At 39.1% G+C, this 16448-nt stretch overlaps 2 protein-coding genes and 1 pseudogene across 4 annotated transcripts in view; 2 read left to right on the top strand and 1 right to left on the bottom strand.

Moving 5' to 3' along the window:
* MARCHF10 (membrane associated ring-CH-type finger 10) overlaps positions 1–16448 on the bottom strand; it is a 78867-nt gene that overhangs the window by 3868 nt on the left and 58551 nt on the right. For all 3 annotated transcript variants that reach the window (XM_087917330.1, XM_026717295.2, XM_087917331.1), the window contains 3 exons: positions 12192–12301; positions 6540–6653; positions 5463–5496 (listed from right to left, as the gene is read on the bottom strand). In XM_087917330.1, the coding sequence (XP_087773456.1) occupies positions 5463–5496; positions 6540–6653; positions 12192–12301 (258 nt within the window). The remainder of the gene's footprint in view (positions 1–5462; positions 5497–6539; positions 6654–12191; positions 12302–16448) is intronic.
* MRC2 (mannose receptor C-type 2) overlaps positions 1–16448 on the top strand; it is a 120910-nt gene that overhangs the window by 78312 nt on the left and 26150 nt on the right. The window lies entirely within an intron of this gene.
* LOC148124124 (uncharacterized) lies at positions 14964–15728 on the top strand (annotated as a pseudogene).

The raw sequence follows: 16448 nt of genomic DNA, 5'->3' as shown, positions 1-16448 counted from the left end.
CAGCCATGGCACCAACAGATCACTCAGCCTCCTGATCCATTGTGGCCATGAGCAAGCAGAAGTTGACCAATGACCATGCAAGGTCCTGCTGAACAGGGCTGCTAGAGCCACCACCATGAGGTGAGACAGGTGTTGGGGCATGGGTAACCTGGCTTCTGAGGTCCTGAGGTAAATTGGTGTGGGCAAGTTGAAGTGGGCCTTCCATACATGGGAAAAATATGACACCCCCTGAAAATAAGCCCTAGTGCTTATTTTGGGACCCAAAAGAAAATAAGGCCCAGTCTTATTTTTCAGGAAACATAGTAGCTGCCAACAAGGTAAGTCAATGGGGATGACAAATTTGCTAAATGGTGCATAATATGGCTGAAGGATCTGACTTCCCTTATATTACCTGAAGGACCCTGAACAAGTTGAGACTTGGAGTGCCTAAATGTAAAATCAATAAGCTCAGGTGGAGGTTCTTAGCAGATAACAACATGCAATGTGAATGTGGAGAGACACAGAGTCCAGCCCATCTGCTGATACATAACTACTACCAGAAATGTACTGATGACTTATTTCTGGCCAATGACAGAGACAAGAAGATGGCTTCATTTTGGCAGTTTAAAGTTTGATCTAGACACAGAAAAAGAAAAATGTTCATTGAATAACTGCAGTAGTTTGCTTAACTACTGTGGGGAAAAAGGTCATAAAATCAGACACAACTCACTTAACTGAGATTCTGGTCTCAATTATGGTCATAAGTTGAGAACTACCTGTAATATAAATCCTATGATATCTTAATATTGTTGACTAGAAAACTTCCTTGACATCCCAAAAGGGAAAAAGATATCATATTGTCTCTAGCCACAAAAGTAAACTCTTTGTGTACTCATAAATTTGATTTCAATAAATTTACTTCAAGGTAGGTAACAAAAAAAAAAAAGAGGAATTATCACTGTTCTATAAAGAGATTTCTGGCTTTCTAAAACCTTATGGAATACATTACATAATCATTTTTGTGAACTTGATTATTTTAAGATTCCATAGCTAATTAATAATGCTTATATATTACTAATAACAGTAAACCTGAACCACAAGCATTCTAGTTGTTTCAGTTTCTGAACTATGGCTTCAATTTATTATTTGGAGAGTTATAATTTAATTGAACATTACCCAGAGTGAGAGGGGCTGCCTCTAAATTTGATAAATAAATAAGTAAACAAACATTTTATGGAGTTTTCAGGCTTGACTAAAGAATTTTTCAATCTTCATTGTAACAGCATCTTTGAAAAGAATACAATTTTAGCCACACACTTTTCTCATTAAGGTATATACCAGCACACTGTGCCTAAGGTCATGTCAATATCGATAAGATGATGAAACTGATACTGAAAGGAAAAGGGATCTGCACTGATCATGCTGGCTGGCTTTCTATGTTCATCATAAAGGAAGATTACCTGCTTGGATTTCAGTAAGACATTTGACAAAGCAGCCCAAATCGTACTTCTTAGTGAGTGAAAAAATGTGGGATAGACAGCATCACCACCAGATGGATTTGTAACTGGCTGGCAAATTGCATTCAATGTATACTCCTTAATCGAACAACATCTATATGGAGGGAAGTAAGCAGTGGGCTACCCAAAGGTTCTGTCTTAGGCTCAGAATCCTTCATATCTTCATAAATTATTTAAATGAGGGAATTCAAGAGGACTCATTAGATTTGAAGCGGACACCCAACTAACCAAACACTCCAGAAGACAGGCTCAAGATCCAGAAGGATCTCAACAAAGTTGCACATTGAATCCTATCTAACATAATGAAATTCAATGATGAGAAAAGCAAGGTTTTACACTCAGGCAAGAAAAAACAAAGAAAGTGTCGTGTTTCTCAAAAAATAAGACCTATCCTGAAAATAAACTCCAGCCTGGTTTTTAAGCATGCATCTAATATAAGCAGGTGATCCAGAGATGCCACACAGGCCATGGAAAAGCCGAGAGTTAGGCAGGAGTGGATGGGAGGCCATGGGAGGCTCGTCTTCACATCTCTCAGCTTGCCTGTGGCCTGCAGAGCATGTCAGGATTTCCTGCCTTCCACCCCACATATCTGCCTCCGCCTGCTCCCATTGCTGTTGCACGGAGATGAACCTCCCTTGGCTGTCTGCCTCCTTTGGCCCGCTGACTCTTGGCTTTCCCATAGCCTGAATGGTGTATCCAGATAGCCTGCCTCCCCTCCCCCCACATCTATGTTTCAGTCTGTTGTTTGGACAGGGAACCATCTTGCCTGCGCTAGATGGGCTGTGCAGCCCCAGATTGCACCAACCAATGGATCAGTGGGCTGCAGCTGCTGCTGGACACCATTGGTGCCCACACGTTTGCTGCCTCTTGTTTGTATGGCAGGGGGGTGGAGTGCCCAGTTGGGCTGATCACCCTGAAATCATGTTGCCCTGAAAATAAGCCCTAGTGTTTATTTTGGAGCCCCCCCAAATATAAGACCAGGTCTTATTTTGGGGAAAACATGGTAGAATAGATGGAACCTGGCTCAATAACAGTAATTGTAGGAAGGATCTTGGATTCTCAGTGGACAATCACTTTAAATATGAGACAGCGGTATGCTGTAGTTGTAAAAAAAATGCAATCCTAGGCTGCATTAACAGGGATAAAATCAAGATGTGAAATGTTAGTACTGCCTTATAATGCTGTGATAAGACCACACTTGGAATATTGCATCTAGTTTTGATTGCCACAATATAAAAAAGATGTTGAGACTCTGAAGGAGTGCAAAGAAGAGCAACAATGATGATTAGAGGACTGGAGACTAAAACATGAAGAACAGTTGCAGCAATTGGGTGTATCTTGTCTCATGAAAAGAAGGACTGGGTAATATGATAGCAGTGTTCCAATATTTGAGAGCTGCCACAAAGAAAAAGGGTCGACCTATTTATCAAAGCACCACAAGACAGAAAAAGAAATGTATGAAAGCTAATCAAGGAGAGAACCAACTTAGGAAAAACTTCCTGATAGAACAATTAACCAGTGGAATGACTTGCCTTCAGAAGTAGTGGGTGCTCTTTTCACTGGTGGTTTTTAAAAAGCTTGGACATCCTTTTGTCCAGCATGGCATGGGGTCTCCTGCTTGTGCAGAGAGTTGGACTAGAAGACCTCTAAGGTTCCTCCCAAGTCCGTTATTCTGAAGTTCAGGGTGTAGACAAATCTCCTTGGTATTTCTTAAACAATATGTTTTTAGTCTCTCCAAGTCAGTGAACTGCAGTGTTCTTGGCAAGTTTTCTAAGTGTGATTTATCATTGGCTCTTTCCTAGGGCTAAGAGAGAGAGTGACTGGCTCAAGTCACCCCCCTGGCTTTGTACCTAAGGCAGGACTAGAACTCACAGTCTTCTGATTTCTACCCTAGGGCCTTAAGTGCTATTCCATACTGCCTCTCTTAACCAATTATTTGCACTGTATTACAAGAACCCATATAGCTGTAAGTCCATCAAATAATAATTAAACTATTGATTCTTGGCTTCCCAAGCTATGCGGGGGGGCATCAGAATTCAAGTCCAAACAAATTGGAGAAAGTTGATGCATGTGATAATGTATTAGCAAAGTTCTTGTGTTACCTAAATATAGTAGGCAAAAACAGGTCAATTGCTAACCAAAAGGGAAGAAAACCATAAAATGAAACATTCTGATACTAAAGCACACTGAATTCCAATACAATTAATCTTAAACTCCCATTCTTCAAAGACAGAACTTCCAGGGAAGACACAAGCTGAGTTGGGAATAAAGATGAGTTCTATCGCCCTACAAGTGTTAATTAATTATAAGAGACTCAAAATATCCATGCTAATAATTTCTGTTGTTACAAAACCTCACTTTGATTATCTTCCATACATTCAAGTGTCACATAAAATTGTCACTTCTTTCATTTCATTTCTTTGATTTCGCTATGCAATATTATTGTAGATGCAACCATGCTTGCATCTGATAAAGACTTTAGCTCATCAAATTAATGCTTCAAGGTTTATTATTTATTATATTACTATCAAATGTCTGTTGGGACTTTAAAAATAAAGATATATTTGCCTTCAATTCCATCTATGTCATTTGTTGCTGATCCCTTAAACTTGCTGCACTTGTAACTTTCATACTGCAATATTCAGCTGACTGCTTCTGGAAGAGGTGAGCAGATTGCCAAAAAACTGATGACTTATTGTCTTGAAGTTCTGTTTTAGGACACTCTGTTGATCAATCTAATTGTTCACCAGTCTTTCTGTTGCTGAAAGAATAAATTAATGCTGAATAATGGCAAAAAAAAGGTGCCATAAAAATGTATCATTCAGCACTTGTTGCTTCAATAATAATGCAAATTATACATTGACTTAGATCAGCAATCTCCAACCTTTCTGGTTTGTCAGGGGGAAGAGGGGATCGTTCCATGCAAGCAGCGAATGAGTGTGTGTGTTCATTTGCACAAGTGGTGGACATGCACACCCCCACTGCTTGCACACTCACACCCTGCTCAAGCAAATTGAGCTGTACATGTGCAATTGCCCAACCACTGTGCACGCAAATGGACCTGCACGAACTTTCTTGCCTGCCCACTGCTTCCATAGCCCAGTTCTGAACATGCTGCAGCCCAGTAATAAGCCATGGCCCAGAAGCTGGGGCCCAGAGGTGGTATTCAGTAGGTTCTGAGCAGTTCTGGAGAACTGGTAGCGGAAATTTTGAGTAGTTCGGAGAACCGGCAAATACCATCTCTGACTGGAAATTTTACAGTATCCTTCCCCTGCCACGCCCACCAAGCCACACCCAGCAGAACCCAATAAAAGAGCCCAACAGTACAAAAAAAAAACGAATCTCACCACTGTTGGGGACTCCCTGACTTAGATCATAAAGAAATAAGAACAGAACAACTTTTATTATAGCTGGTTTTGCATTATGTTACTACACATGTTTTTAATGAAATGGTTTTAAAATCTGGTTTATTACATCAATAGTTGCGCTCATCCAAAACTATATTTGTCCACGTGTTTTGTAAAATTGAATACCTGAGAGATTAGGAATTTCATAAAATTTTAAACCAATGCTACCATCTATATAATTTCTGAAACAAAAAAAAAAATCAATCTTAACAATACTCTGGTCACTGCACTGATTGTTTTTGTAAAAAACACATTAGGAAATGCAATATTGGTTGTATTTCTTAATCTTAATCTTTCTAAATGGAAAGAGCTTCAGAATCCCATTATTTTCTTCTACTCTCAATAGAGATCTTCAACAGATTGAAAAAAACTGAAAGTCACATAAGATATAAGGTTTATTTTTGCTGTCTGATTTGATGCTAGAAGAATTTATCATACTGATGCCACAAGTAAATAGTAAACATAATTAAGAATTTTTAGGCACTGTACGAAATAATGTATAAGATACTTGGGAACTATTAAATAGCATGCATCTTGCTGTAAACCTATATAAACCTACTTTGGTTTTCCTCTGTTCTAGGTTGCCTTGAGAGCTAGGGAAAGAGAAAAAAAGATTAATATACATCTCTATTAATAATAAACAGAAATATGATTTTCCAATGCTTTAATAATACAGAGATAACTTGGAAAAAGTCTTTTAAAAGATAGAACCAATCTAAAATAAATGGAGAAAGCATAGTACTAAAATTTTAAGTATTGTAACCATTTAAATTAAGATACTGTAACAATTTTGTCCAGTTTATTGGAATTTTTAAAAAACATGATTTGCGACTGGATAAAAGCTTATGTCCTAATACATGCCTAGAGGATACAACATGGTCTTCCAAACTTGGATATTTAACAACTGATATCACAAATGAGGTATGAATTTCTAATATCTCAATGGATATTGTTGAGGTATCTGAAATATTCATTTTATTCTAAATACAACAGTATTTTGTTGAATGAGTACTGTTGGTCCATGCAAGGTATGATGGACATTTGTGATAAGTTAGGTATTAATACTGAATGAAGTTTAATTATATGTACAATTACTTTTTGTACTTTTCTAAAACAGCAAAATTTCACAAATGTGATAAATTTTCTAATTAAAAGCAACTGTATATTATAAAAGATGTAAACACAAATGTACATTATACAAAAATATAAAATAATATGCACCATATTAAAACCATATATTGTAAAGAAATATGAAAGCCAGGTTAATGTGGTCAAAATCTGGCCTTGAAACAAGTAGACTATGTTCTAGTTCTCCCTTAGGTGGGTGACTTTGACACTGTCTTTCAGCATTGTAGTTTTGGAGAAAGTAGAAGACAGGAGCATCATTGGCTTGATTTGTATGAAAGGAAGATGGAATAATAAATTAAATGCACTGCATGTTCTATAAAAAAATGTTGTTTGTTTTTTAAAAGAGAGAGATGTGTTCCTATTTACCTATACTCATTTAATCCAGTAATGACAGGGAGGGAACTCTGAGATTCCTAGGCTACGTTGGATAGATGTGATTGACACAAAAGAAGTGCAAATCTTCCTATGTAAGCAGAAAGAAAAAAATAGATATTATTCTGGCTATTACCCTATCTCTGGAGGCTTGATTGTAGTTTAATCTCATGAGTTCTGCAAACCTTTGCTCGTATAGATGAAGCAGCAGTACAAGGTAAAGGCCTGAGTTCATCAGCTCATCCTGGGCCTATATGTTAAAAGGACATTATGAAACAACAAATAATTTTCTCGTAACTGAGCATATTTCTGTTATCTTTTGGCCAAATAAAGCACAAGATGCATTAATATGTCTAAAAACTTTAAATCCTTTCTACTCGATGGTTTTTTAAATATTTTCTATCATTATGGAAAATGATATGAGGATTTTATTTTGTGAGGAAGGAAGAAATGATTTCATGAAAAATAACTATACAATTAGAATAGGATTTGTAAACAGTAAGATAAACCATCAGTTTTAAAATTCCAGATCCAGTATTCTTTTCTAACTTATCTTAATGAGATTTTCCAGACAACTGCCCTTCCAGGTACATTAAAATGCCTCTAAGATGTCTATTGGGAATTGCGAACTATCTTACTCAACTAGCATTCTGGACAAGACCCAAATGCCTGAATAACTTCAATATTTCACTTCAATACATGATAAATTAGTACAAATCCCTTCATCCCGTCTTCCACAAAAGGGAAATAGCTTGCTAGTACCATCACTTCCCACAATCTTCATCAATTTCCAGCAGGCACTCCAGGCATCTTTCAATCCTTTTGATCCCTCAACTTTTTTATAAATCACAATGTGTGAGAAAAGGAAGGATGCACGTGTGCCTTCCCTGCCTTCTTATTCCAGGTGACAATCAAGACTACAATAGGATCATGCAGCAAACCATTAAGAATAGGCAAGAAAATGGTAAATGAGCACTTTTAAGAGCCATGTAGCGCATTGGTTAGAATGCAGTACTGCAGCCTGCTTCTGTTGATTACCAGCTGCCAGCAGTTTGCCAGTTCAAGTCTCACTGGCTCAAGGTTGATTCAGCCTCCCATCCTTCCAAGGTTGATATGAGGACCCAGATTGTTGGTGGCAATATGCTGACTGTAAACCATTTAGAGAGGACTGGAAAGCACTGTGAAGCGGTATATAAGTCTAAATGCTATTGCTATTGGTATTCCACCCGAGATGAGTTCAAATAGAATAGAATAGAATAGAATAGAATAGAATAGAATAGAATAGAATAGAATAGAATAGAATAGAATAGAATAGAATAGAATAGGACAATTGGAAGAACCTTGGAGGTCTGCTAGTCCAACTCTCTGCTTAGGCAGGGAACCCTACACTACTTCAGACAAATGGTTATCCAATCTTTTCCTAAAAACTTTCAGAGTTGGAGCATTCACAGTTTCTGGAGGCAAGTTGTTCCACTGATTAATTGTTCTAATTGTCAGGAAATTTCTCCTTAGATCGAAGTTGCTTCTCTCCTTGATTAGTTTCCATCCACTGCTTCTTGTCCTGCCCTCAGGTGCTTTGAAGAATAGCTTGACTCCCACTTCTTTGTGGCAACCCCTGAGATATTGTAATGCTGCTATCATGTCTCCCCTAGTCCTTCTTTTCATTAGACTAGATACCCAGTTCCTGCAACCGTTCTTCATATGTTTGAGCTTCCAGTCCCCTAATCATCCTTGTTGCTCTTCTCTGTACTCTTTCTAGAGTCTCAACCTCTTTTTTACATCAGGAGACCAAAACTGGATGCAGTATTCCAAGTGTGGCCTTATCAAGACATTATAAAGTGGTATTAACACTTCACATGATCTTGATTCTATCCCTCTGCTTATACAGCCTAGAACTGTGTTGGCTTTTTTGGCAGCTGCTGCACACTGCTGTCTCATATTTAAATGGTTGTTCATTAGGACTCCGAGATCCCTTTCACAGTCACTACAATTGAGCAAGATGCCACATATACTGTACCTGTACATTTGATTTTTCTTGCTTAAATGTAGAACCTTACTTTTTTCACCATTGAATTTCATTTTGTTAGATAGCGCCCAATGTTCAAATCTGTCAAGATCCTTCTATATCTTAAGCCTATCTTCTGGAGTGTTGGTTATTCCTGCCAGCTTGGTGTCATCAGCAAATTTGATAAGTTCCCCATCTATCCCCTTGTCCAAGTCATTGATGATGTTGAAGAACACGGGGCAGAGCCTTGAGGTACCCCACTGCATACTTCCCTCCATGTAGATGCAGTTCCATTGAGGACTAAACGTTGAGTGTGGTTGGTTAGCAAGTTACGAATCCATCTGGTGATAATGCTGTCTAATCCACATTTTTCTACTTTATCTAGTAGTAGGTTATGGTCTACTTTATCAAATGCCTTACTGAAGTCCAAGTAAATTATATTGACAGCATTCTTCTCATCAACTAATTTTGTCACTTTGTCAAAGAATGCAATTAGTCTGACATGATCTGTAACAAACCCATTTTGGCTTTTGGTTATTACTTTGTTTGCTTCTAGGTGTTCGCTGATTAGTTGATTGATTATCTTTTCCAGAATCTTCCCTGGTATTGAGGTCAGGCTGATAGCTCTGTTGTTTCCTGGATCTATTTCTTCCCCTTTTTGAAGATGGGAACTACATCAGTTCTTTTCCAGTCGTCTGGCAATTCTCCAGTGCACTAGGATCTTTGAAAGATATAATTCAGTAATTCTGAGATCACATCTGCCAGTTCCTTTTTGTCTTTCAAATTGTCTTTATGCAGCCATGCTGGTTTCTTTTGAAAGCTGTTATTTTTCTTCTTCATTGATATTGTGCTAGACTGGGCTTTTTTCATCTCACTTTTCAAAATTTCCCAAGCTTCTTGAGTTGTTTTCCCCTTGAGGATTCTCATCCATGGAATCCTTCCCAAGCTCTAAGTTTATTGAAATTAGCTCTCTTAACACTCTAGTTTGACTTTGTTCTACTACTTGTGCTTGCATAATGTTGAATTCCAGTATTGTGTGATTACTTGCCCCCAAGGTTCCTGTAGCTCTGACACCTTCTATCATTTCATCTCTGTTAGTGAGAATTAAGTCCAATATGGCTGATCCCCTTGTTCCCTTTCTTACTTTTTGGGAAACAAAGTTGTCTGCTAGGTTTGTATGAACCTGTTGGATCTTCCACCTGGTGCAGAGTTTGTCTCCCAGTTGATATCAGGGTAATTGAAATCCCCCATTGCTATTGTAATATGCTTCCTACATACCTTAGTTAGCTGACTAGCAAAAAGTTCATCTATTTCCTCTGCTTGATTGGGTGGCCTATAGTAGACCTATGGCAACGTTATTTCCCCCCCTTTAATATTGACCCAAATGCATTCAAGATAATTTTCATCATTGTAGTGCTCTATTTCTGTAGAGATGTAGTTATTTCTTATATATAATGGAACTCCACCTCCTCATTTATTTGGTCTATTTCTTTTAAATAATTTAAATCCCTCTAGCTCTGTGTTCCATTTGTGAGTTTCATCCCATCAATCACCAGAACCAGATGGATTACATCCCAATGTTCTGAAGAAACTGGCAGACATGATCTCAGAACTACTGAACTATATCTTTCAAAGATCCTGGAGCATTAGGGAACTACCAGAAGACTGGAAAAGAGCTGATATAGTTCCTATCTTCAACAAAAGAAAAAATAATAGATCCAGGAAACAACAGATCTGTCAGCCTGATCTCAATAACTTGGAAGGTTCTGGGAAAGATAATCAAGCAATGAATCAGTGAACACCTAAAGGCAAACAAAGTCATAAACAAAAGCCCACATGGGTTTGTCAAAACAGATCATGCCAGACTAATCTTATTGCATTCTTTGACAAAGTGACAAAATTAGTGGACCAGAGGAATGCTGTGGATATAATTTCCTTCCTAAGGTTTTTGATAAAGTAGACCATAATCTACTACTTGATAAGATAGAAAAAATGTGGGTAAGACAGCATCACCACCAGATGGATTTGTATCTGGCTGACCAACCACAATCAATATGTAGTCCTCAATGGAACTTCATCTACAGTACATGGAGCAGTAACTGTGAGAAGGATCTCGGAGTCCTAGTGGACACCATTTAAATATAAGTCAGCAGGGGGCAGCAGCTATCAAAAAAGCCCCCAAAGCCTGTTAATGCAGCCAAAAAGCTGCATTAATGGAGGGATAGAATCAAGATCATGTGAAGTGTTAATACCACTTTATAATGCCTTGATAAGACCATATTTGGAATATTGCATCCAATTTTGGTTGCCATGATGGAAAAAAAAAATAAGACTCTAGAAAGAGTGAAGAAAGAGCAAGAAAGATAATTAGGGGACTGAAGACTAAAATATTTAAAAAATGGTTGTCTAGTTTAATGAAAAGAAGGAATGGAGTGACATGACAGCAGTATTCCAATATCTCAGGGGTTGTCACAAAGAAGAGGGATTCAAGCTATTTTCCAAAGCACCTGAAGACAGAAGCAATGGTTGGAAAATAATCAAGGAGAAAACTATAATTAAGAAGAAATTTCCTGATAGTTAGAACAATTAAGCAGTACAACAACTTGTCTTCAAAACTGGAAGTTTTAAAGAAGAGATTAGACAACTATTTTTCTGAAATGCTATAGGGTTTACTGCCTGAACAGGAGGTTGAACTAGAAGACCTTCAAGGTCTCTTCCAACTCTGTTATTCTGAATAAGCCACAGCTTCCTATGGAATCTATATCAACCCCTCTGTTGCCATCAGTGGACCAATGAAATAGGTCCTGTCTTCCTGCAGTGGGGAACAATATAAAAAAAATCTCTTCGTTATCAGGGCATGATTTGACCATGACATGGGAACCACAGATAGTTCTTCCAATTCCTGATCAATTGCCACTGCCCCAAACTGAAAACAGGTAGTATCCAATGCTCCATACTGGCCGCAGGATGACCTGGGTTACACTCATGGCTGTCACGGTAGCAAATAGCCTCAGAACCATCCACAGAGAAGACCAATAAAATTGGAAAACTTCATTGCCCTCAGAAATGGAGCCTACCAGGCAGGGAGATCATCATGCAGCAGAGAGGATATAACAGTAGCCACAATCTCAATTGATGTCTAGAGAGCAATTTAATTTCACATAAATTATCTTTTGAGGCAGCACGTCTGAAAGCTATAAGGAACACCACTCCATTACTCCAGAAAGAGCAAAGTAGTAATTAATTATAACTAAAGTAGAATTGAACAAAGGATAATTGAGCATGTAGAACAGCACGATCAATAGGATAAGGTTGTCTGCATTAAAGTTTGTTCCAAAGAAACAGCATAACCAATAAAGATGCCACTACTGTAATAACAAATATAAGCACCAGCTCACTATAAGAAACAAACCAATAATAAACCATACAGATGCTGTTATAAATAAAAGCCAAAGTCAAAATGCACTCAGGCTAGAAAATAAGATTAGCACGATGAGATCAGTTATAAATTAGTTAGAACAGATGGAAAAAAGTGAAGAACAAGAAGACCAAAGAATGCCTAATCAAGAAATACCATTTAGAAACAAGGAAGATTACAGAAGCACTGGAAATAATAAAGCAGCAAATAACAGCAATAACCAAGAAGATTAAAAGATACAAAGTTCGGATTTCTAAGTATAGGTAAAATCTCTAGTTTCATATAGTTTTTATCAAGGAAGATAATCAAAGATATTTGCTTTCTTCAATAAATTGAAGGATTTACCAGAGTGGCTGATTTCTTACCCGAGACTGTTGGTGATTCCTGTAGTAATCATTCACATTAAAATCATCTAGATCTACAGTGAGAGTCTGCTTACACAGTTCACAGGTTTTCACTGCACCAAGCTCAGCACCTAATGAACACAAACATTTTTTGCGATCTTATGTATAAGATATATTTACTGGAGATTAAATAGTTTAATATACTCTCTAATTATTATATCACATATTTGATCAGTTTCATAGCTGTATGTACATTTTGTAGTCACAATCACATTAAAGAATTGGCACTTTGTTTACTGAACATATTGATATCCATTTTTATGGTCTACAAGACGTTTATTTATTTATAAAAATTATCTTACCACAAAGTAACTCTGGGAAGCTGAGACATACTTGAAATGCACAGATAATGCGTATCTGTACCTTCAAATGATTGGAGCTACTTGGGCAGGTCCCTTTCTTGGCAAGATTTTGGAACTGATTTGCCATTGTCTGCTTCCTAGACTGAGAAAACAACTTGTCCCAGGTTATCCAGGTGGCTTTATGCCCAAGGTGGGACTAGAACTCTTGGTCTCCCAGTTTCTAATCTAATGTCTTAACCACTACACCAAATTGATTCTTATTCTTCCAAGTGTGTCCCTGCAAGTGCAAGATCTGCTTTTCGGATCATTGAACACCACTTTGCACGGTCAGCTCCATCTCCAGGGCACAGGCCTGTGGCTTGCATATCTTTGTTGATGGTGTCTTGTCATTTCTGGTTTGGGTGCCTGTAAGGTTGCTGGCCATTGACTTCTAATTGATAGCCAATCTTAGCTATGGTGGGAGGTGCTGCTCTCAGGACATGTCCATACCAGTGGAACCAGCCTTCTCTCATCTTCTCTATAATTGGTGTCCAAAATGTTGTCAAATGGTGTCATTTGTGATGTGGTCAAGAAGGAAGATGCCTGCTATCAAACAGAGTATTCACATTTCCATGGCATGGAGATAGCTTTTGTTCCCTGTTGCTGCTGCCCAGCATTCAGTGACATACAGTGACACAGGACAGATGGTTGTCTTGTAAATCTTAGATTTAAGACAGGTTGTCATTCACCAGTGGGTTCTTGCCAATGCATCCAGGCTGCATTCACCCTTGCTCTCATCTCGCCATTGATATCACCGCTGCCTTGCAGGTGGGATCCCAGATACTGAAAAATGTCCATCTTCTTTAGGTTTTCTCCATTGATTTGAAGCATTTCAGGGCTGGTGACGGTCTCTAAGTACTCAGTTTTCTTGATGTTGAGCCGGAGCCCAAAATGGTTGAGACGTGTTTGAACTTGCTGTTGTAGTTCGCCTCTGGTGCAAGTAAGCATAGTATCATCAGCATAGAGCATAGGCCAGAGTGCGTCCTGCTGCAGGTCATGTGTGATGGTATCCATGACCAGTATAAACAAAAGTGCAGAGCCTTGATGTATCCCAATCGTCACTGGGAATCTATTGGAAAGGCTGGCTGGGCATCGCACTTGGTTGCTAGTGTTCTTGTATAGCATTTTGACCCAGTCAATGAATGGTTCAGGTATTCTATGATCCCAGGGGGCATACCAGATCAGTTGGTGTGGGACACGATCAAATGCCTCCTCCAGGTCTAGGAATGCCATGTATACTGGTTGCCTCTTTTCATGATGTTTCTCTATGAGCTGATGGGCTGCAAAGATGACATCCATCGTTCCACATCCTTTAATGAAGCGGCATTGGTTGATGCTGACCAAATTGATTCTTACTTTTATTAATAGGGAAATATAATGCTTTTGTATCAGAGGCAATTTATTGCACATTTTGAGCATATATAAAAAATTGCTTAGTAGAATCCCAATATGTGAAGTCTGAAACAGGTACCTGCAACCCTCAGTTTTCTTTTTACTCGTTGTTTTCCAAGAAAACAAAATGAAAAAAATAGATAGAAATTTATTGAAGAAGAACAAAATGATTGCAATAAAAAGGGTTCCAGTTAACTATTCAAATGTGTGCAAAACAATGCAGCTACTGCACTAAAATAAAACAAAACAAAAAAACAAAAAAGGAGGGAATAGAGGCATATATGTAATGCAAAAATGGAGGTGAGAATCTTATCTAAAGATCACCTCAGCTATATAAACAATTCTCAGCATATGTAATTCCATATGTGAAACACAAACCCCACAATAGCTACATGCTATAAAAACTGAGAGCTTCTAGCTTTCCTTAGTATGTTCTTATATCTGTGAATTACAAGAAACATATAGATAGAAGGAATTATATTATTAGTAAATATTATCCAAAAAGTAGGGATTTCTGTTTCTTTGAGAAATACTTCCATTCTCTTAGTATCCATGGGTTATAGATTTTATTTACTTATATACACATATCCTTCTATAACATAAATCCCTCTAATTTGAGGGCCATCCATCCATCCATCCATTTTGAGTTTCTTTTCCTTATGGACACACATGCCCCTGCTACATAGCAGACTTGTTTATGTCATAATGCCATATAAAGTTGTAGCACTGCCCCTACAAGCCAGTAAGCATATGCTTTGCTTTCTTATTCAATAATTTGAGCAAACATTTACAACAGAACACTGTGAGCTTGCTTTTGATTCCTAAGGATGAAAGAGATCTCTAGGATTTCTGGGAAATTGGAGGAATGGATGCAGAGTTCTCTGCTGTGCACTTGTTTATTTTTGCTGTGAAGAAAATAATATAAAGGAAAAAATAATAAAAAGGAAGAGAACAATCACACTGGAGATACAGGAGACAAGGGAGAGGGCAGGCATGGGGAATGCGACCTCAGTGTTTAGTACAAATCCCGTGTTCTGTCCCACTGCACTCACCTCATTTTCTTGGTCAGCAGATCTGTGGTGGCCCTGGTCTTAGACTGCTACTTTTAAATGTGAGATCAGCCTGCAATAAGGCTAGCCTTATTGCCGATTTGATCCTCGAAGAGAAGGCTGATCTGGCTTGTATAACTGAGACCTGGCTGGGCCCAGAAGGAGGCGTTCCCCTTGTAGAAATGTGCCCAGTGGGTTATCGAGCATGGCATCAGTCTAGACCTCAGGGCCGGGGAGGAGGTGTGGCTGTTGTTAGAAGAGAATCTCTAGTAGCCTCCAGGGGCACTGTTTAACAAGTCCCCGGTTATGAGACCCTTGTTCTTAGATTGGGCTCAAGGGATCAGGTGGGATTACTGCTGCTGTATCAGCCTCCCTGCTGCATAGCAGCTTCCCTAGCTGGGCTCCTGGACATCGCCACAAGTCTGGCAGTGGAATTCCCCAGGCTTATAGTTCTGGGGGATTTCAACCTGCCTTCTCTGGGGGTGGGGGTGGAGGTAGCCCAAGATTTCATGGAAACCATGACTTCCAGGGGATTGTCCCAGATTATCTAGAGCTCAACTAGTAATAGTAATCACATTCCCGATTTGGTGTTCTTGTCAGAGCAGTGTCTATGTGGCCTGGAATTGTTGGACCTGTCCTTGGTCCCCTTGTCATGGTCAGATCACAATGAGTTTCTCAAAAGCTGCACCCCCCTGCAGGGAGACAGGACCTATTAGATTGGTCCGCCCGCCCTATCGACTAATGGACCCAGATGGGTTCCAGAAGGAGCTGGGGGTTATAACTGCAGATCTATTATACAGTCCAGCTGAACTCTTAGTCATTGTTTGGAATAGGAAGATGACTGAGGCTCTGGATAGGATTTCACTCTTGTGACCTCTCCTCACCCATAGACCTCTCTGTGCCCCATGGTATACAGAGGAACTGAGAGGGACGAAACGCATGAGGAGACGTCTAGAGCGCCGCTGGTGGAAGACAGGAGATGAACTCGATCAAACATGGGTAAGAGCTGATACTAAGGCCTACTTTGTGTCAATTCATGTGGTGAAGTGTAAATACTTCACACTAATTGCATCTGCAGATAATCGCCCAGCGACCCTCTTTAAGGTCCCAGGAAAGGACAGGTGGGTGGATGCTGGCAGTGATTAATGCTTCTCTACAGGAGGGGACGGTGCCCCAGAAATTTAAGGAGGCTGTGGTCTGTCCTCTTCTTAAGAAGCCATCGCTGGACTCCACCCAGTTGGATAATTTCAAACTTGTCTGTAATCTTTCTTTTTGGGGAAGGTTGTTGAGAAGGTGGTTGCACAGCATCTGCAGAGGTTTCTGGATGAACCAGATTATCTCGACCCCTACCAGTCAGGATTCAGGCCTGGATTTGGGATAGAAATGGCATTGGTCGCACTTTTAGATGATCTCTGGTGGAAGCGGGATGGGGGTAG

This window comes from Pseudonaja textilis, chromosome Z (assembly GCF_049901715.1).
Source record: "Pseudonaja textilis isolate UNSWEBS1 chromosome Z, rPseTex1.2, whole genome shotgun sequence".
NCBI lineage: Eukaryota > Metazoa > Chordata > Lepidosauria > Squamata > Elapidae > Pseudonaja > Pseudonaja textilis.
Note: the sequence above shows the minus strand (reverse complement) of the source record. Positions and strands in the feature narration are given on the sequence as shown.